This window comes from Sinocyclocheilus rhinocerous, unplaced genomic scaffold (genome assembly GCF_001515625.1).
Source record: "Sinocyclocheilus rhinocerous isolate Xijiao unplaced genomic scaffold, SAMN03320098_v1.1 scaffold1376, whole genome shotgun sequence".
In the NCBI taxonomy this organism is placed as follows: Eukaryota; Metazoa; Chordata; class Actinopteri; order Cypriniformes; family Cyprinidae; genus Sinocyclocheilus; species Sinocyclocheilus rhinocerous.
The window spans coordinates 755,094-778,578 of record NW_015646354.1 but is presented as its reverse complement, the minus strand read 5'-3'; the positions used below and the strand labels follow the sequence as shown (position 1 = coordinate 778,578).

The 23,485-nt window shown below is 34.8% G+C and overlaps 1 protein-coding gene across 1 annotated transcript in view; it reads left to right on the top strand.

The window, feature by feature from the left end:
• The window catches only part of LOC107707535 (N-acetyl-beta-glucosaminyl-glycoprotein 4-beta-N-acetylgalactosaminyltransferase 1-like), a 129,976-nt gene that overhangs the window by 82,891 nt on the left and 23,600 nt on the right, over nucleotides 1-23,485 (top strand). Inside the window, exon 3 of the mRNA XM_016511594.1 lies at nucleotides 17,080-17,178. Coding sequence (XP_016367080.1) covers nucleotides 17,080-17,178 — 99 coding nt within the window. The remainder of the gene's footprint in view (nucleotides 1-17,079; nucleotides 17,179-23,485) is intronic.

Genomic DNA, 23,485 nt, shown 5'->3' with positions numbered 1-23,485 from the left:
AAGCTGCCAGTTTATAGTCTTTATTTACAATATATGTTTTGACAGATTCCAGCCATAGGGGGCGCTACAGTCGAAAACCCACTATAACCCTGCAAACATTTGAACAATAAAGTGGAAAATTGGTATGTGTCATCTTTCATACACATCTAACGTATTATTTAAATATTACTTATGGTGTGTGCACACCAAAAGCGAACTTATTTATTCACACGAGTAGATACAATACATAGAATAGATACATACAAAGTGAATGCAAAGACGCGAATAGACTCAAATTCATGCCGGGTGACGCAAATGACTCGAATTGGGTGACGCGTTTGTCGTGAATGCGCAATATACACCACAATAGTGTCGAACTCGAACGGAAAATTTGCATGACACATTGTCACACAAGCCAATCAGCAAAGAGTTTTTTTGACACCCCTGGTTGTATCAGAAAATGGAGGAAAGCATTACGCAATGTTTTTATTTGCGCTAGTGACGCAAAAAACATCCCACGTGTAATCTAGAGTGATAACGCAGTGCGAATATTCACTTCGCTTTTGGTGTGCACACAGCATTAGACAAATTAAAAAATATGGCCACCAACAGCCAATCAAATTTCAACAGCTTCTAAGGTTGAATCAAAATGGCCGACTGTTATGAAAGTTAATATGTTAGTATGTAGTCTCAAAATGAGTCTGTGTACCAAGTTTTGCAAGAATTGACCACAAGATGGCACTATGATAAGCAAATTTGCTTTTTTGCTAATAACACTGCATCCATGCATGCTTGCAAAAGTAACTAGATATAATAAAATATATAAAAGCACAGCATTGGGAAGAAGTGGAAACACATTGTACCAACAAGCAAAACTGCATTAATCTTTCAAAGTTCTATGAATATACTTTAAAGTTCTGAACTTACCTGCTTTGTCTTTTTCACAGCCTTAACTTCAAATGATCATAACTACTTAAACACGCAGGGCTTTTAAGTGTGTTATCACCGCTGGGGTTGGGAAATGCCATGTAATTGCACGCTTTGAATATTAACAACAGAACAGGCTTCGGCTGTAGACTTCTGTTCCTGCTCGGAGCCAAAAGCTTCATTCAGCTTGCTGTTTCTCCAGAGATCAAGGCCGGCGTAATTGAGCCAGGCTGTTCTACTGCCAACATTATGCTCATGAATTATATGCATGGTTTTCTATTGTTTTGTCAAAATGTACTTAGTGTTTTAGTTTGGTAGCTTTCAGAAAGAGGACTTATTTAAGTGTGATTTGTCTTCTTAATTTTCCATTTATGGACTCCAGCTCACAGCTCGGACGTTTGCAATTGTCCTTATGTTCGCTGTCTTAAGAGCAGCCCAGGTGCAGGAGTTTATGACATAATAGCTAGCTTTGGGATGCTAATTTTTGCAGTTGGTTTTCTACATATTTTCTCCTGTGCTCTAACAGCTCCAGTAGCAGCTCTTTTTTTAGAATGACTCTTTATCGTCCTGTTGAGTGTGAGTGTATGATTGAGAGTGAGATTAAAACCCAATTTTTTTGAATGCCTTTCTAGCATCTAGTGACACCAGTCTAGTCATTGAAATGACATTTTACTTCGTAATGCCAAAGAAATGTTTGAGCCTGACTATATATATTACATTTGATAATTAATTAGATTGTGAAAAGTTGGCTGTTTTAATGTAACATCATGAGAAAGCTTTGAAAAAGTCCTGGTCCAGTAATGATAAATGAAGATATATCTGCGATCTTTGTGCTAAACTTACAAAGTTACAATGGAAAAAATGGTTCACATACCCATTAAACATGGTCAAAAGACTTACAGCTAAAAGTAGGAGTTTTGTTGGATGTATTTAAATGACCTGTGCTCAGCAGTGCTTAGAAATTACCTGAGGTTGTAAAGAGAGATAACCGGGTGTGTTTACCGTTGATCCGACGATCAGGTGCATTTTTTGTCTGTGAGGAATCACTAAACGTTTAAAGAGTCCTTATGGAAATTGGTGATTTCTCTTTACTGTTTTTTCATAGATAGCACTCCTCAAATTGATCTCTTTCTCGCTCAGTGGCTCTCAGCTGGTGTGATTAGATTTATGCAAATAAGAAAATGCAATCTTACAGTATTATTGTAAGTGGAAAGTATAGCAAAATAAATTGGCTCATTTATTAAAAGGGTAAAGAAAACAATTGCATTTTGTCATTGATGTAGAAATCTGAAAATATAAGCTACTGTTATTTTGGTAGAAGTAGAATGCAAAAATAAACATTTTAATGTTTCAGTACATTGCATAAATACAGTTTAATTCTTTAAATTTTTTTATACGTTTTATTCATTTTTGTGTAAAATTGTCTTGATTTTTTGTGAATTAAGGCAAAGACATTTGTCATTGTCAAAGATAACAAAACTTAATATTGAAACATATGCGACGACAAAACAAAAGCTATAAAAGAAAATAAAAGACAATAAAAGAAAAACGCTAATACCGTTAGTGGAATTATTTAAAAAGATTTAGAATACGCAAGGAATGCAAGGAAGCATTACATTGATAAAAATGGTCAGTAAAGATATTTATTGTGATACAAAAGATTTATATTCAATTAAATGATTTTGAAAATAATTCAAATAATTCTGGGGAACATGGTAAGTTGCAAACTGTTTTAAACATTGGTAATAATCAGAAATGTTTCTTGAGCAGCAAATTAGAGTAATTTCTGAAGGATCATGTGAGACTGAAGACTGGAGTAATGATGCTGAAAATTCAGCTTTACATCACAGACATAAATTACATTTTACAATATATTCAAAAGAAAACAGTTATTTAAAATGGTAATAGTATTTCACAATATTACTGTTTTTACTGCATTTTGATCAAACAAATGTAGCCTTGGTGAGCAGAAGACACTTCTTTCAAAAACAATTTTAATTTTTAATTTGGCAAATACCAAACTTTTGAAAAGTAATAACGCTATATAATACTTATACAGTATTTTAATATTAAATAATATTTTAGGGAGCTGATGAAAAATATTACAAATTGGTTTGGAAAAGTGCACATTATTAATTTTGCACATATTTATGAACTAAAATGTTTTTGTTGTTGTAGTTGACTAAAGTGATTAGTCATTTCAGTCAGTGAAACTGACTAATTAAAGAATATCACATACACATATTGACTGAATCATGAAAAACAAACAAACACTACGACTAAAACAAATAAACAAAACAAATAGAACAGTTAATTTGACAATGGAAATGTAAATTCCAGTCGGGCAGATTGGATTGTGGGATACTGTGTCCTGCAGCATCCTGTGTTTGCATACTGCATATTTTGGGAAATGTCTTTTGTCAGTTGGGTATTTTGCATATGCATACAGAATATGCACATACTGTGCACAGCACGCACACTGCATACTGCAAAAATGTAGAACGCCTTTCCACATGTACCCAGTTTCCTCACACAAACACGTTATGTGACCTGAAAGTGTCGTATTTGTTTACTGGTCATCCCCGTGCCGCATGTTACCGCCAAACTCTGAGTCACATCTCACCTTCATCAGATTGTCATCCTCACGCATTTTGATCAAACAAATGTAGCCTTGGTGAGCAGAAGACACTTCTTTCAAAAACAATTTTAATTTTTAATTTGGCAAATACCAAACTTTTGAAAAGTAATAACGCTATATAATACTTATACAGTATTTTAATATTAAATAATATTTTAGGGAGCTGATGAAAAATATTACAAATTGGTTTGGAAAAGTGCACATTATTAATTTTGCACATATTTATGAACTAAAATGTTTTTGTTGTTGTAGTTGACTAAAGTGATTAGTCATTTCAGTCAGTGAAACTGACTAATTAAAGAATATCACATACACATATTGACTGAATCATGAAAAACAAACAAACACTACGACTAAAACAAATAAACAAAACAAATAGAACAGTTAATTTGACAATGGAAATGTAAATTCCAGTCGGGCAGATTGGATTGTGGGATACTGTGTCCTGCAGCATCCTGTGTTTGCATACTGCATATTTTGGGAAATGTCTTTTGTCAGTTGGGTATTTTGCATATGCATACAGAATATGCACATACTGTGCACAGCACGCACACTGCATACTGCAAAAATGTAGAACGCCTTTCCACATGTACCCAGTTTCCTCACACAAACACTTTATGTGACCTGAAAGTGTCGTATTTGTTTACTGGTCATCCCCGTGCCGCATGTTACCGCCAAACTCTGAGTCACATGTCACCTTCATCAGATTGTCATCCTCACCTATTAGTGTAATGATGAGACTCATCATGCGTGGCTCGCGGCACATGGCATTCATCCTGCAACTGAGTGACCAAATGAACAGAGCGGGAAAAGATGGGAAAATAATTGCACAAACCACATGGTGAGAAGGACAGAGCCAAGGCTAAATGGGTTTTTATTATGAGGGCCTTTCATAAAACACACATAGATCTGAGAGCAGCCACATTTGAAGCGGTACACATATGGCACAAAGAAAATCAATAAAGCAGAGAGGGGTGTTTTTGAAAGCACTTAAAAATAACACTGCATTCACGCACCTTTACTGTTATTACGTTTTATGTATTTGTGTAATTGTGTAACAGTTTCACGGAAACATTTCCATTATTTGTCATATTTCTCACTAAAATTAGATTTTTGGGGGACTTTATCTGTTTTTTTATTTTTTTTTATTTTACATTAGACAAGCATTCGTAAATTGTGTGACGTAATTAAAGCCCATCGGCTATTACTGTATTTCAGTAAAAAAAAAAAAGTTTTATTGACATAAATTTCAGGTAGTATAACAAAGTAACACTTATGATAATATGTATATATGGTAGACTAGCAAGTAAAAAAATATTTATTTATTGTTGTGACGTAATTAAAGCCTATTGGCTATTACTGTATTTCACAAACACAAAAAACGTAACCAGATTTTTTTTTAAATAGCATAAATAGAAGGTAGTGCATCAGACTAAAATGATTTATAAGCATTTTACAATGAATGGAATAAAATTATTTATGTTCGTTGATTTACTCATTTATTTTACTTTGTCAATATAGCAAGTAGTAATTCATGGCCGTGATGTAACTAAAGCCTATTGACTATTATTGTATTTCAATAAATAAATAAAACAAACTGTAAAAATTATTATTTTGTTTAAATCAGCAAAACTGCAGGTAGTACAACAAACTTAATATAATTTATAAACATCTTACAATAAATTTAATAAAGTAATCTGTTTTATTTTTCTTTTTTTTTCTTGTTGGTGCTATAACATGGAAAAAAAAAACATGAAAATGGCTGTAACTAGTCTGACTGACTTGAAATTTGGCATGCAATGTCTTTGTCCAAGGTGCCACCAATATCTATGAGGGCATTGCCGTATTTTGAAAAACATGGTCGTCATCGGCCAATGAATTTTGAGCACCCATTAGACAAAGTTAACGAAGGCCAATCGGAACAAAATTTGGTGTGCCTGTTTGACTCATGGACCTAGAAGTCTGTGAGAAATTTGAAATAAATTGGCCTCTGGGTATGTTAGATTTCCACATTCTGAAAAACTTGCCTCAAGAGCCACTGCTATCAAACACATTTTTCGTTAAATATTTGCTATTATGTAAATAACCTACTTTTAGGTAGTACAACAAACTTAATATAATTTATAAACATCTTACAATAAATTTAATAAAGTAATCGGTTTTCTTTTTCTTTTTTTTTCTTGTTGGTGCTATAACATGGAAAAAAAAACATGAAAATGGCTGTAACTAGTCTGACTGACTTGAATTTTGTCTTTGTCCAAGGTGCCACCAATATCTATGAGGGCATTGGCGTATTTTGAGAAACATGGTCATCATCGGCCAATGAATTTTGAGCACCCATTAGACAAAGTTAACGAAGGCCAATCGGAACAAAATTTGGTGTGCCTGTTTGACTCATGGACCTAGAAGTCTGTGAGAAATTTGAAATAAATTGGCCTCTGGTTATGTTAGATTTCCACATTCTGAAAAACTTGCCTCAAGAGCCACTGCTATCAAACACATTTTTCGTTAAATATTTGCTATTATGTAAATAACCTACTTTTTCTAACTCGTCCTTGATGGTTAATCCGATTTTCACCAAAATTGATACAGACCATCGATTTCCAGATTCTGAAAAACTTGCCTCAAGAGCCACTGCTATCAAACACATTTTTCGTTAAATATTTGCTATTATGTAAATAACCTACTTTTTCTAACTCGTCCTTGATGGTTAATCCGATTTTCACCAAAATTGATACAGACCATCTTCAGACGGTCATCAAAAGCATTTTGATAGACCCAACCGTTCTCGAATAGCGTACAAATTAATTTGACGAAGAGTCCGCCAAAGTGGACCTGAGGCTATATCCCCTCAACGCTTTATCATATTCAGACCAAATTTTGAGTTTCTTATGACAACCATGTTCTGAGTTTACCTGCACAGTTTCGGCACAGTGCCACCTGGTGGTCAGGAGATATGAAAAATGGCCCTTCCGAACAGTTTGGCCAAAAATCACAAAACTGGTCTGTTTCGAATTGGACCAGAATACAGAGTTGAATGTTTTTCGTTTTTCCCATGTTGGCCATTTTGGGCGTCTGCTATTTTGAATCGTACCTACAAATGCTAGATTTTACGAACGCATTAGCGTATCGTTACAAAACTCGGTATGGATCCTCCGTCCCATGCCCTGAAGGTACTCCAAAAGCACCACCTTGTGGTAAAATATATATATTGTGCCACCTATTGGTCAAAGTGTTAAATCATTAAATAGTATTACTACTGATTTTAGTGTATTTGATTTTTAAGCCTTTTTGGGTAAAATAAACTTAAAATGTCTATAATTGCGCAAAGGTCTTATGACGCTTGAACCTCAATAATTGCTGCTTGCAGCTATATTAAAAATATATATATTTATTTTATTTTATTTATTTATTTTACTTAATTAAACTAGCAAATAACAAGACACTTGTGATGGAACTGAAGCCTGTTGACGATTACTATATTTTAGCTTAAAAATGCTATAATAAAATAATTATTCTGTTTGTAACATAACTACAGACTATTTTAAAAGACGAATAATCAATTCGATATGCCCCGCTGTTTCAACAGGAAATACATCAAAGGGAAATAGAACTGCACTAAGTTGCCCAAAGAATGTCATGTGGTCTAAAAAGAGGTTTATATAACTTAATTTTACTTATGAATTTGGGGTGAAATATAACCTGTGCGTGATCTTAAATAGTTTTTTATTTCTTTCCCACCCACAAAACAGAAATGTCAAGTTAATAAATAACAGTAGTGTCCAAAACCGATACTAGGTTGTGGTAAAGAATTGCGATAAGAAGTGAATGGCATGGAATTGAGGATGAGTGGGGTTTGTCTGGAGGAAGGGTGAGGTGTTAGAGTCAGGAGACACAAACACAAGCACATGGAGGCAGAAGATCGCAGCTCAGCACAAATGTCACAGGCAGCAATGGGATTGAGGCCATAATCCTATTAGAGAGTTAATAAATCAGGCCCAGCTGTGCCACGAGCTGCTGTTGAGCCTGGCTTTATGAGCCCTGAGCAGATTATGGCCATTGAGTTTCCAGTTTGGCTGCATCCATATCGATGGAGTGATTGAAAAAAACATTGATCAGAGACTCGATTTCATTTTGGCTCCTTCCAGAGCAAGGTTTGTTTATCTAACCGCCACCTGTGAAATGCCAAAGATTTATGCCAATTAATTTCACAGTCATTTTAATAAGAATACTTAAGTATTATTTTGGCTTATGTATAATGTCCATTGTTTAATTCATTATAAATACATACATAAATATAAACATAAATATGTTTATTTGTATGTATTTTTAGCTAGTAAGCAAAACAAAACACATCCATTAGTAATTCACTGGAAATGTAAGCAGAAAAATTTAAATAAAATGTTTGGTGCTTATATGAATTTTAATATAATTTTAATAAGATAATTTTTTCAAAAAATATTTTCTTTCAAAAATATTAAAAAGTATTACTTATTCCATTGTTTGATTGATTGATTGGTTCATTCATTTATTTATTCATTCATTCATTTTTTCCCTAAATAATACAGTTCAGCTGTTCTGTTTGATCTCTTGAATTCAGGTTAAAAATCATAAAGTCAACATAAAATGGCATTTGCAACATAATTTACTTCTGTAACCTGACATATTTCTGTGTGAATCAGTGAGAAACAAAATGCAAGACAGGACGTGATTTTATCCACAGGGAACTGAAATAAATAAATAAAACGTTTGCCATATATTAATATTAATATAAATGCATATTTTATTTTACTGTGGTCTAATGTGTTAATATGTTTTAATAAAAGTTTAAATATGTTAATAAAAGTTAATATTATTATTTTTTTAATTTAAAACATTTTAGATCATAGTTGTTTACCTCAGAAATTTTTAACATTAAAAATGATTTATGCTGTTACAAATTTAAATACCATGTTTTACATAATCTCTCAATTTCATACGAGAAATTCTGGTTCAGCGCTGGGTCTAAATAACCATACATTTAGGATCTTTTAATCTGATTAGCATGAAAGATTTCTTCCAAACGTCATTCCAAGAACCACCTTCAACAGAATATTAAGACGACCGGCTAGTGTTTACCTATATTTTGCATCAGTAATGAACGAGTAGTTCACTCGGAAATAAATTTGACTTAAAATTGATGATTGGTTTGTTCGTTCATGTGAACAGATTTGGAGAAAGGATCACTTGCTCACCAATGGATCCTCTGCAGTGAATGGGTGCCGTCAGAATGAGAGTCCAAACAGCTGGTAATCCACACCACTCCAGTCCATCAGTTAACGTCTTGTGAAGTGAAAAGCTGTGTGTTTGTAAGAAACAAATCCATCATTAAGAAGTTTTTATCTACAAACTGTTGCTTCTGGCCAAAATATGAGTCCAAAATATAAGTTTAGCAGCTGTTTGGACTCTCATTCTGACGGCACCCATTCACTGCAGAGGATCCATTGGTGAGCAAATCATGAAATGCTGCAATTTTCCAAATCTGTTCAGATGAAGAAACAAGCTCGCCTACATCTTGTTTGGCTTGTTTGGTTAGTACATTATCTGCACATTTTAATTTCTGCTTGAACTATTCCTTTAATGAAAGGCATTTTTCAAATGTAACCTGATTTGGACCAACATAACACGTTGCATTTAAATTTAGATTCAGACTTGTAAATGTACGAGCTGTGAAAAGAACATTAGCATCTGTTCGTTAGGCCTTCTTCACTCAGCGGAGCGTTTCAGGTTTGATCAGCAGTACCTACGGCAGAAGCTGGTGTGTTTGTGAAGCCGCTCTGATTATTACTGACAGCTGTGATGTGACAGTGGTTGTCTGACAGCCTGGGCTGGATCAGACCGGTCTCATATGAGCGTGTATGGCAGCTCCGTCACCCCTGCTGTCCCCTGTCTCCTCCGTCCCGCTGGCCTGTCACTCTCTTTGCCGCTGCGCGCCCCTGACTGATACCAGATCAGCAGCGGGAGGAGAAAAGCACTGGTGTGAGATTTGCACCTGCTGGTAGTGCGGCGTTACCATCTTCACAGAACAAATCTGACGTGAGAGGTGTAAACTCTTTATGTTGAGAATTGATATATGAAGCAGTAATTATTTTAAATGATTTACAGAAAAAAAAAATCGGAACAAAATGTTTGTTTGGTGGTTGCTTGCTGGCCCAAGTCAAAAAAAGCGGCCACACTCAATTCAGTGCAAGTCGCCCATTTCATTTCGTCTGGCAGAAGAAACTAAGATGTTGACCAATAAATCATGACCGAGAAACAAGTGCTGCGTACATTAATAGCGAGGAGTTTCAGACATCTTCAAACGTTGGATCATATGATTGCTGTGCTAGTGAATTTCCTGTTTATTTGATTCTTGCAGTCTTTTCAAGATGTTTTTCTATTTAAGTCTTTAACTATTCATATGTTCATCTGTAAATCTTTTAAAAAAAATTTCCAGGTAAAATTTTATACCCAAAATCAAAAAAAAAAAAGAGAGAAATTGTATTTTCTATAAAGACAGTTATGCATATTTTTCACTATTAAAATAATCTCATTATTGTAATAGAATTTGTAATTAATTTGAGCTATTATATACTTAAAATTGTACTTTACAAAATGACTTCATAATTTCAATTCTATTTATTTATTTATTTTTGTATTTATTTTCTTTTTTTGTTTACCAATTTTCTTTAGCGTACCCACAATACATAGAAGTCATTCTTATTATCGTAACGCAAAAAATAGATAAATACAAAGATGAACGAATATATAAATAAATAAAACATGCTTGTTTATTTTTGCATATAAATTAAATATTTCTGGCATTACAATAAATAACTAAAAGTTGAGTAAATAAATGTGTTATGCACAAACAAGTAAATGAATAAATAAATGTATTTTATTTATAATATTTATTTTATTCCATATAAATTAAATGTTTCTGGCATGAAAATCCATAAGTGAATAAATGAATAAAATTGTTAAGTAAATTTGTAAAGCACATTTTGAAATACATTTTGTTGAAAATTATTGTACTGAGTTTCAGTTGTACTGATTTAAGTTTTAATTCTGTTATGACACTGAGATTTTTGTACATTATGGTGGTAAGAGTTTGAAATGAAAAAGTTCTTAATTACTATGAAAATGATGTCACAATGTAAAAAAAAAATCTTAATTTTGCTCTTTTTTTTTTTCTTTTTTTGTCTTTGGGAGAAAAATGTTTCCTGGACAATTTACATAAGAAAAAAAAATCCTAATATAGGCTTCATTTTCTTTATGCATTTCTTTTAGTTTTAGTTTTGTTGTGAAATATGGTTCAGATATTTATTTGGAGTTTTCCTGAGATTGACTCTCATAAGCTCTATTGATTCAAGAGTCCTTCATGACAGCACTAACAGAACAGCGTGTTCCCAGCGTCGCTGCATTACTGTACATACAGTTCCAGCAGATGTTCAATAGGTGGTTCAATATACCAAAGCAGTTCTGAAAATATCAAAACACTTGTGCAAGATGGAAACTTCCAAACATAAATGAAGTCTTTGTCGCTGCTGTGGGTGGAGATCCTGGTGAGGCGGGTAAGAGCAGTTATGAGCTCACGCTTGACAGTGATTTTTCCGGTTTTCCCAGAACGTCATGTCATTTTTCCAGCCCTCTTGTCCAGGAACTTTGGTGTCCAGAGTGGCAGCATTGTGTCGGATGTGTTGAGGGACACTGGGAATGTTAGTCTGGGATACCAGCTAAACCGGCTGAACATCTAAAAGCTGGAAAACCACAAACAATTAAACTGTGGCTTCAAGTCAATGTTGTCCTATAATGTCCTATAATATCATCCCACTGTCCAGCCATTCTTACTTTCATCCATTTATCCCTCCCTCCTTAAATTCACCTATTAATCAGTCCATTCATCTCTCCATCCCTCCTTTCATCCATCCATCCATCAATCAGTCCCTTCTTTCATTCCTCCATCCATGCATGCATCCATCCTTTCGTGAAACTGCCCTTCTGTCCATGCATTCATTAATTCATGTCTCCATCCATCTATTCTTCCAGCCATTCTTTGTTACACCCATTGGTTCATATCCATCTATCCATGCATTCATGCATTTGCATCCATCCCTCGCTACAGCCATCTATCCATGCATCTCATTCTTCATCAATCCATGAATTAATTCATGTTTCCATCCCTCCTTTCACCCATCCATCCATTCTTTCTTTCTTCCATACCTCGCTACATTCATCCTTTCATCAAACTGCCTTTCTGTCCATACATTAATTCTTGTCTCCATCATCCATCCATCAATCCAATCATCCATTAATTCATATCTCCATCAACCATCCATTCTTTATCATCCATCCATCAGTCCATTCTTTCATCATTCCTCACTTCATTCATACTTTAATCCAACTACACTTTTAACCATCCATTCATTAGTTCATGTCTCCATCATTCATCCATCTCTTCATACATTACCATCCATCCATCCATCAATCCATTAATTTATTCATCATCCTTTTCTACTTCCTTCCTTTCATCAAACTGCCCCTCTATCCATCCATTCATTAATTTGTCTCCATCATCCATATATTAATTATTTATTTTATCCATCCCTCGCTACATCCATCCATTGACTAATTTATGTCTCCATCCCTCCTTTCACCCATCCATCTATTAATATCTTCATCCATCCATCCATAAATTGATTAATTTGTCTCCATCCTTCCTTTCACCCATCCATCTTTTAATATCTCCATCCATCCATTATCCATCCATTCATTGATTAATTCATGTCTCCATCCATCCATTGATTAATTCATGTCTCCATTCCTCCTTTCACCCATTAATATCTCCATAAATCTATCCATCCATTGATTAATTTGTCTCCATCCCTCCTTTCATCCATCCATCCATTAATTCATGTCTCTATCCATCCATTCTTTCATTCTTCCCTCGATACATTCTATTCATCAAACTGCCCATCTATCCATCCATTCTTTAATTCTTCCCTCGATACATTCTATTAATCAAACTGCCCATCTATCCATCCATTCTTTGATTAAACCATCCTTCTATCGAAGCTGGAACACTCCCAGCTGACAACTTGTGAATCCCTATAATTCAAGCTTGTCGGACTCTCTCATATTTGTTAGATCTTCTCCTGTTTACTTTATTAATTAGCAGCCAGTCAAATCAATTATCACAGAACAATTTGCTGCAGCTGCCAAGTATTATAAATATGGCTTTCAACAATAACCCATTAACACTGACTTCCATTGTGTGTCCTTCTAGTGTGTTTACACAAGATGACTTGGGCATTTCCCAATAGCCTTCACTGGTTAAGAAATGACCAGTCCTTCAGTTAACAGATATTGAGTTTCTACTGTTCCATTTTGAAGTCCAATATATTGACAAATCTGCCAGACTCACTTCACCAGTCACTGATCTAAGAACAGAATCGGTGAACTTGAAATTGAGGAAAATGTAGACGAAGCCTTTTTTACCCATACTTGTTGTTCAATGCATTGCATGAAGACAAATCATAAGCAAGCGCGTTTTCGTAAACATGTAGCATGCTGTTGTTCGTCGTCGGACGAATGCATTAACCTTGTGTGTATCATCTCAACACCTTTTCTTTTTTTACTCCAGCTAGTGTTTGTAGTTCTTCAGAGCGGAGATGAAAATGACTGATGAAACCGATCGCTCGGGTCATTATCCTCCACGTTACAGGGCAGAGAAAATTAAAATTTGATTTGTGGAGGGGCTGTGTTTTGTCGTTCTGCTGGATAACCGGATGTGAAAAATGTGCCCCAGTCTCCTGCTCCTAGAGCGAGCCTATTTACCCCTGAACGAGGAGAATTAATTAACCTCCTTTATATTCTGGCCTCGTACTTGCAAACCCATCCTGATGTCTGGGATCCATCTCAGAACTTGCGTGGTGTTTGTTCCTTTGTCTTGAGAGGAGATCTGACTTCAGATCAGTTCTGCTGTGATTGTAATATTAGATGGGTTTTAAAGATGGAAGCTGGTTACAGATCAGCACTTGAGTGCCAGAAGGTTTAGTTTGATGAACGCTCTTGTTATAATGAGTGCAGTTGTGCACAAGTCACCTGAAACTCAATGTATTTGGAAATTGTCTCATGTTTTGCTCTGGAGGGTTTGCCTTTTGTTGTTTTCTTGCCGTCTTGATTCTTAATATTTGGCTGTAACAAGCAGAAAGATAATGACGATGTTTAAAATCGAATATTAGCTTACTGCATAAATACTGGATACTATCAATTGCTTTTAAAATAATAGTATGTGAAATGCATTATCGGTCAGTGGTTTGGATATATTGATTATTCATAAATTAAAAATTAATTTCATATATACACTACAGGGATCAACACTAAGGATTTTTTCTACTGGCCCGGTCGGGTTTCGAAGTTATGGTGTAATACAGCGTTTCCTTGGTTCCCGCTGTAAACACAGCAGCGCTGCGCATATTAAAAGGTTAGTTCACCCCAAAATTAAAGTTAGCCCATTAAGTACTCACCCTCAAGGCATCCTACGCGTATATGACTTCCTTCTTTCAGACGAATCCAGTCGGAGTTATATTAAAAATTGTCTTTGATCTTCCAAGCGGTTTAATGGCACTCAGCGGGTGTTGCAGTGCATCAGTCCAAAAGAAGTGAAATAAAGCGCATCCATTCATAATAAAAAGTGCCTCACACGGCTGCGGTGGGTGAACAAAGGCCTCAAAAGGAAAACCAGTCTCCTCTTGGCTTATATCGAAATCCTCCGACATTCTTCTTTACAAATGCTCGTTTTGTACTATTAATTCGTGATTGTTGTTTTGTTTTGATCTCTCCGCTGCGCTTCTGCGTTCGTCACTTCTGAGCGGCGCATGCGCAACGCCGACCTCATACGTCATCCGCCCGGAGCTGCTTCTGTGTACAATTGTTGTACAAGTGTCCTATATTTCGCGCATCATGAACAGTGATCTTGTTCTGCCTGCTACAGTATTTTCTCCTCTTTGTGTCCGTCTTCAGCATCTCTGGCCTCCATTAATGGCCGTTTACAGACTAAGTATAATAATAACATAATATTTCCACACAAATGGCCATTGGGAAAATGATTGCAGTGCAGTTTGTGTGCAAGCATGGAACAGAAGATAGTCTGAAATAAAACAAAAATTGTCCGGTAGATCGGTGCAGCTGTACTCCAGTGTATAAATTCAATATAGATTAATCATTGTTAAAGCTACAAAGTTACTTGACAGGACGGGTATTTTGACATACTTTTGTAAGTATTTACCCATTCAGGCGGCTCGTGAGTGTCAGAGACGCGGCTGTCTGTGCGCGTACTGAAAGGGGTTGTCTTTCGCGCCCAAATGCTTTTTAATCGCTTGAATTTTTAAATTAACAAGTCTTAAAAACACATGCAAATGATAAGTCATGACGATGCTGCAGTGTCCCAATCGGGCAAGTGACAAATCCATCTACAGTCCCGAATGTCTTTCACGCTGGCCCCGGGCCATCAGGCAGTCCTTATTGTCGAGCCCTGCACTACCTACAAAAGTTTACACATACACTATATACAGTACAAAAGTTTGGAGTCGGTAAGATAATTTTTCCGTTTTTGAAACAAGTCTCTTCTGCTTGCCAAGGCTAAATTTATTTGATCAAAAATACAGAAAAAAACTGTAATATTTAAAAATAATATTACCATTTAAAATAACAGTTTTCTATTGTAATATATTTTAAAATGTAATTTATTCCTGTGATCAAAGCTGAATTTTCAGCATCATTACTCCATTCTTCAGTGTCACGTGATCCTTCAGAAATCATTCTGATATACCTATTTGATGCTTGACACACATTTATTCTTATTATCAATGTTTAATACTAGTGCTGTCAAACGATTAATCACACATATATTATGTAAACAAAAACTTTTATTTTGGATGTGATTAATCGTTAATTAAAAATAAATATTAAAAATGTTAAAAATAATTATTTTGTAATGTGTATAACTCTTGCAGTCCAATTAAATAATGAACCAGTGGAGTGATTATGGATAACATGAGGGAATACAAGGTCAATTTGAGTGCATTGCATTATGGGATAGAATTCCTAGCATAATATGCTCAGGTCATCCAGGTCTTGTTTGCATAGAGAACATATGCATTCACAGTATGCATACTTATACACTTGTGAAATATTAAGTATGGTAGTGGGTTTGTGAACATAACCAGTCATTCCAGCTGTCAAATGAGACTCATAATAACTAACACAATATATAAAGGCCTTGATTACTGCGACTTCTCTTCGACAGTATTGACTTTAAGCCACTCCTAATCGGGTTTTGTGATGCTTCGGTGCAATTTTCAATTAGCGCTGAACATTGACATGTGACACATGACTGAAGCAGGAGATTAATATGGAGAGAAATGAACTGAGAGCTGAAGAGAAGAGAAGAGCTCACCAAAGAAAAGCTGCTGCATGTCTGACAGACCATCTTCTAATGGAAATACTGTTTCTGAAAGATCAGTGTTATTGGAGTCAGGAAACCTGTCATAAACATGTCCAGGTCACATTTCACCCCAAGATATATAAAAAAAACATACATAATTATATTTTGCATTAGGAAAACTAAGCCTGTTTTAGAATCATTATGATTTCTTATATTCTGATATTATTTTCATGACATTTTATGCACATTTTCACCCCATATCCTGCATCCATTTTATTTGAGTTTTTTTTTCTTTCTAATTTGTATTATTCTCAAAGGAGATTCACATTACAGTATTTATACATTTAATATACATTTAATAAAAGTAGCAATAAAGATAATATACAAATTATTTTAAATAACAATTATTTAATTTTATATAAATATTATATCATTATTTAAATATTTCTTTCTTTCTTTCTTTCTTTCTTTTTATTTAATTTTATTTATTTTTTCTTTTTATTTAATTATTTACTTAGATTTATTATTTTTTATAAATATTTTTGGAGATAATGTGACCCACCTGTCACATTCATCCACCTTTTATTATTAAATAATAATAATAATAATAAATAAAATAAACAATATTTCTTTCTTTCTTTTTATTTAATTTTATTTAAATTTTCTTATTTTTTTTTAATTATTTACTTAGATTATTATTTTTTTATAAATATTTTTGGAGATAATGTGACCCACCTGTCACCTTTTCTCATCTTTAAAAGCAATAAAATAAAAGAAAATAAACAATAAATAAATAACATTTATATAAAATATATACCCAAAAATATATAAAATATTTGTATATACATAAAAATGTCAGACCTATTTTTTTGGAACATAAACACACACACACACACACACAAACACACACAGATATATATATATATATATATATATAAACACACATCAGTAAAATGTTAATGTGAATATTTTAAAATATATTAGAAAATAACATGTTATTCATTTAATAACATCATTATTAATGGAAATGTGTCATGTGGACATGGCCGTCTCTGTTTCTCTCTTGCAGGAAGATGAGCCCAACGCTGGCACCCTTCATGACAACGATCAAGCTGAAATCCGCAAGTTCATCGCACAGAAGTACAAAAAGTTGCCATGGAAACCAGAGGTATGAGTATCATGCTTGTCATTTTATTTTTGTCATTTTATGTTGGACAATGACTCATTATCGCTCTCTTTTGTTTGTCGTCAGCTGTGTAAGTTCTTAATGAGAAGTTCTCAAACCTTCACCGAAGCTCTTAATAAGCGCATGCTGGCGTGGACCATTTTCTGTAACGTGCAATTTTGTGTAATGAACAAACTGTATTTCTGTCAGATTTTATTATCAGCTGTAATATTTGACAAGATTTAGCCCACGATTTCAGGGCTTGAGTTAAAGTGCTCTTTAGTATTCAAAGCCGCAGTGTGCTTGTTCTTGTGATTTTACGGAATTAACTGGATTGAACTGCTGAATCTACTGGATAAAAAAAAGAAGCGAATTTGGGAAATTACATTTTATTTCTGCCTTTTTTTTTTTTTGGCCCAATATATTAGACTAAACTGTGGAAGCATTTTCCCGCCATGGTATAAAAAATAAAAAAGGTAAGGACTTTTTATATCACAATTCTGACATTTTCACAATTCTGACATTTTTCCTCGCAGTTCTGAATTTATCTCTCACATTTTTCACTCTGAATATTGTAAGCCAGAACTGTAAGATATAAACTCAGAATTGTGAGATATAAATTCGCTATTTTGAGAAGAAAAGTCTTAACTGTGATATAAAAAAATAGTCAGATTCTGAGAAAAAGTTAGAATTGTGAGATAAAAAAAATGCAATTACCTTTTAATTCAATTTTTATTATTATTATTATTATTATTAAAATCATGAGATGAAAACTCTGGAAAAGAAAACTCCCTCTTATTTGCTAACAAATATGAATTTTAAATCAGCTAAGCAAAACACATCTATAAGATTTTATTTATTTATAAAACATTTTTTTTTTACAAATACTATTTCAAACAACAAAGCGAAAACAAATCCCCAAATATAATTACGTTAATAACAAAACGTATACAAACACAAACAAATCCCCAAATATATAAACTTTTATATATATATATATATTTATATTTATATATATTTTATATATATTGATTTCGGCTACAGATTTATAGTTGTAGTTAACAATAAAAACAATGCCGATGGTTTACAACTTTAATTTTGGCTATAACAACAACAACAACAACAACAACATTTTTTAACTGATGCGTCCGTGTGATAATAAAACATTATATTCTAATTTAATGTAAATTTAATTGAGGTAATTTTGATTTTACCTCCTATTAGTCCTGACTAGATGTAAAAAACTAAAAGTAAAATAAAGTAAAATAAAATAAAAAGCATATGCAATGAAATGTTGGCTAAAATGTATACAATATATAAAATGTATATTTAAAATATATAAATAAATAATATATATAGTATATAAAATGGAATGTTAACGATAAATAAAATAATCTGTAATATTGTCTTATAATCGATATGGTACTGATATATTATGCATCTCAAAAATTTTTGTGACTGCTCTATCCTTAGCACGGTTCTTCATGTTGTCTGTTTTTGCTTTTCTCTTGTGTGTTGGCAGCTGAACGTTGTGTTGAGCGTTGGCCACAGTTGCTTCTGGGGAATGGATGGCCGGTCCCTGACAGCTCTCAGAGGCCGTGTTATTTATAGGAGTGAGCACAGGTGATATCTGGCCGAATAACAGCCTTGAGAGATCAGGCAGATGTTCACAGCTTAGCAAAGCAAACACAGGCTGGTATCGCTTGAATTTAGAGCAATTCTTTTCTGAATCTGGGCACGAGAGGTATGGCTCGTGGTTTTGTGAGATCTGGCCGTTCTGATGAGGTACAACAATGGAAAAAGTCTGACAGACCTTGAACCCTTAATGTGGAGAGATGTAGGTGTGAGGCTAAGGGGAACGCTTTGATGGAGGATTGACGGTAATGGGCACCCAGACCATTAGCAAGACTACAGACCGTTGACGGGGTCTTGAATTTATGGCACTTTATAGATTAACTGTAACGCCAGTGGGCCGCACGATACATCAGTTCCATATAGAAGACTTTGACCTCTCAGTTTCATTTCCACTTTTGTCGCCTCGGTGCTAAGAGCATCATTGCTTTTTCCCTCCTCTGAGGATGCTATCTGTTTACCCCTTTGAGGAACTCTCTTTAGTCTCCCAGTTGCCACTAAATGACAGTGCTGGCAGCAGTTATCCGAAGCCATTATGTGTCATTAGAGAGTTGAGAAAATTGTGAGAATCAGTGACTTCCCGTCGAGTTATTACAGTACAGTCACGAAGACCAGAGCGGGTAGGATATCTGTATTCAATCTGTGATATCTCAAACTCAAACGTCTTCTGTAGTAGCAAAACTATAGATTCTCAAAATTGGCTAGTCATTGGGTTGCCTTAAAGGCTAGTTTTTTGATGAAATCAGAGAGCTTTCTGACCCTGCATAGACTGCAACACAACTACCACATTAAAGGCCTACAAAGGTAGTAAGGACTTTGTTAAAATAGTTCATGTGACATCTGTTAAATTTTTTTTGATGAAGATGAAGACTGACACAAAAGAGAAGAAATTGTTGAATAATGTCATTATTTTTGTTTTCTTTGTGCACAAGAAGTATTCTCATAGCTTCATAAAATTACGATTGAACCACTGATGTCACACTGACTATTTTATCGATGTAATTTTTTAGCTATATCGCCCAGCCCTAGTCCTTACTACCTTTCTGGATCTTGTAAGTGTCAGTTGCATTGCTGTCTATACAGGGATAGAGAGCTCTCGGAATTTATCAGAAATATCTTAATTTGTGTTCTGAAGATGAACGAAGGTCTTACGGGATTGGAATAACATGAGGGTGAGTAATTAATGACAGAATTTTCATTTTAGGGTGAACTATCCCTTTAAGCAAATTAGCATGAACCCAGTTTAACAGCTAGATGGAGCACAACAGGACAAAGACTATTACGCTCTAATTGTTTTGAACTTGACACGTCGTTCAGTCTACCGTTTGTAATGCCTGATCAAACAACATCGTTCGTGTAAAACATAGTAGCTTAGAATAACGTCAAAATGCGGTCACACTTACCGTGTACGTAGCAAATTTTTATTGTTATTTATTTTTTACTCCACACGATTAGGAATTTTATGTGAGGGCGAAAGATTCCCCAACCAGATTTCATACAAATTTGCCACGTTGACCAACACAAAATTGAAAATGTGAGCTGTACTTTAGGGCTGCACGATTAATCAAATGTGATTGTCATGCGTATCTTGTCAGTAAAGCCGGTTCTGTGATTAGTAGTAAATCTCCATCACCTTCTTTGAGATGCAGCAGCATTTACTACACAGTGCCATAGTTCACTGACAAGCTGAGATTCTGCCTAATTGCGATTTATCGCCTTTGCGATTTAATTTCGATTAATCGTGCAGCCCTACTGTACTTTATACATAGCTACACTATTAACAATAAACAATGGACCTATTTTTGGTTATGAAATTTTGTTAACGTGACCACACCTTTAGTCGATTATTCCGATTGCGTAATCTGTTGGCCTATTGCAAAGGTTCAGTTTAGCACATTGTAGACCAGATTGCTTTGACTGCCACATGCTAAACACATTAGCTTAGCTTGTATTTTTACACAGGGTAATACTGTAGACTAAGCTAATACTAGGCTAATCCACTAATTGTATGCTAAAAGAGTACGTTAAATTATTAGTTTGCAAAATCTATTCTAATTAAAATACACAAAGACAAGTTGATTTAAAATTGATTTTAAACCATTGTACTGTGAAAGAACTCAGTTTGGCACTTCGAACACAGAATTCAGCCCTCTTTCATATCTCCTTGCGTTTGAATGGACGAATATACTCAAATTATGTCAAAATAGCCGTCTCAGCAAGTATTCCCATAAACGCAGTCAGTTACGTCTTACATGAAGTGAACGTGAACAGAAAGCATTCGGATATGTAACAGTATATTGGATCCATGCATTAGGTCTTAAAGTGACATCAGCTATACCTGCTGCTGTCGGTGTCAGTTACCTTAATCAAACAACAAAACATAAACAACTTTAACAGAGATTAATCTATATTTAATTGATACAATAAACACTTAAAAGTAGACATTTGTTCCACCCCCCCCCATTTTTACTTATCTGAAAAATGATCTGATCCATGACTGAAACACCATAATATTATCCGAACTGTGAGTTTTATGATACATAGCACCGCTAGCCAATAGAGTGCAACAGTCGGTGTAAAAATGTGTTCAACAGCAGAATTCCAGGTGAAGACTGCATCACCCATGATTCTGTAAAGAAATATCCACCAATCAGAGAACAGAAGCTAGCAAATCACTCCAAATTAACTCTTTAGTGCCCTCCCTACTTTCATGAAGTAATGCGAGTGACGTAATGGAGTCAATAGTTTAATCAATCAATAGTTGTTGTTTTTTTCTCAGTATTTTTCTCCATAGTTTTTAATTTGATGATGTTATTAACATTGCTTCAGGGATTGTAGTCCTTTTCCTCACTAAAGCCATTGAATACAGTTCTGTACCTTTGTCTTTTTGTCTGATTTTAAAATACATTTTTTGCTTCATGTAATATAGTAGTTCTCCTCATAGCTGGTTGGTTGGGTTCATGGCTTATAACTCTTTAATGAAGACTTTTTTAAAATCCCTATGGAAAAAATTAATGGGGAAAACACATCCGGAACCAAAGTTGCTGAAAAAATGCACTATGGAAATGCTATGGGCTCTCAGGTCACTTGGGACATCACCAATCAGCTTGTTGGTTGTTGTTGGATTAGCCGACCATTTTGGCTCATTCCACATCAGCGGTGTAGCATACGGTCTGGACCGACTCGAGAGAGCAATCCTGCATTAGATGCCCACAGATGCATGATTGTGGCACACGTCACGTCTCTGATGCCCAATCCCAGAGGCATTATGGGTGACAAATGGTGCCATTGCTTGTCATTCTGAGCGGTGACTGATTGTTTGTCTATGTCACGCACAAACCTGCTTTCGTGGGACGTGATTCCTCCGTGGGTTGCTGTTGTGCTTGAGACAGGAGGAGAGTTTGGAGTGAAGCAGGTCTGTCTGGTATTAAGAGGATTTAGATCAATGAGCCTCCACCAGACTGACTGAGAAAAGTGAAGGTCATGTTTTTTTAGACATACTCGTGGGATATGAGGTTTGCTCTAAGAAATACAATAGGCTCCTGGGAAAAATATTACTCTGGTTATTCTTTGTGCTGGAACGGAGCCATCTTTTCTGGCTGTGTAAAGTTTGTACAGTGTGATTTTCTGACCGGTGAGTGATTCTCACAGTTGTTTTATAGTATGTGAACCCTACCAGAAGATTCCCAAACACAACTCTCATGGGGCATTCACGGCATTTGCGGTGACAAAGCGACCACAAGCCATTTGTTTTTAGTGAGATTCTGAGCTCTGGTTAGCATTAGCATTTAGCATTAGCCACTGATAGATGCTGTAACTGCACCTTTAAGCATTAAATATCATTATCCATTAATATAATTGATCAAATTAATTTTAATATTTTTAATAATTATAAAAACACATTCACTTTCAAACAACAAATTAATAATTCCACCTAGATAAGACATGGAGATCTGGGGTGTGTTTCCCAAAAGCAACTATGGTCGCAAGTTCTGTTGTTAACAACCATAGTTATCTAACAGTCTTTTTGCGAAACACACCCCTGGTTAGCATTAGCTTTTAGCCCCCACGGGCAGATGATGTTACTACACATTTATGCAAGAAACATCATTCTCCATTTAAATAACATTAAAAATGATAATAATCTAAAAAAGTTCATTTTCCATAAAAATTAAATAAAATGAGAGATCAGGTTAGCATTAGCGGTTAAGCCCTACTAGTAGATGATGTAACTGCACCTTTATTCAAGAAAAACCATTTTCCATTGAAATAAAATAAATAAATAAATAAATAATGAATTGAATTTCTATTAAAAAAATAATAATAGTAATAGGTGAGGATGAAGGGATGAGGCGAGGACTCAATCACAGGAGGAATTAGGCCTTTTTATTAATAACAAAATAAAACGAAACAAACCGAAACTACCCCGTAGGGGAAACTGACTGACAAGGCAGGACAGGACACAAGGCACACACAACATTCGACGACGAACTCGCACAGGACTGCAAACACAAGGAGAATAAATAGGGAGCAAATGAGGAGGGTAATAAGGGAAACACAGGTGGGGCAAATTAACCAATAATCAGGTAACAAGATGGGTGGGGTTAGACAATTGACATGAGAGCACATGGCACAAGAAACCAAGCAAGACAAAAGCCATGTGCTCACACAAAACAAA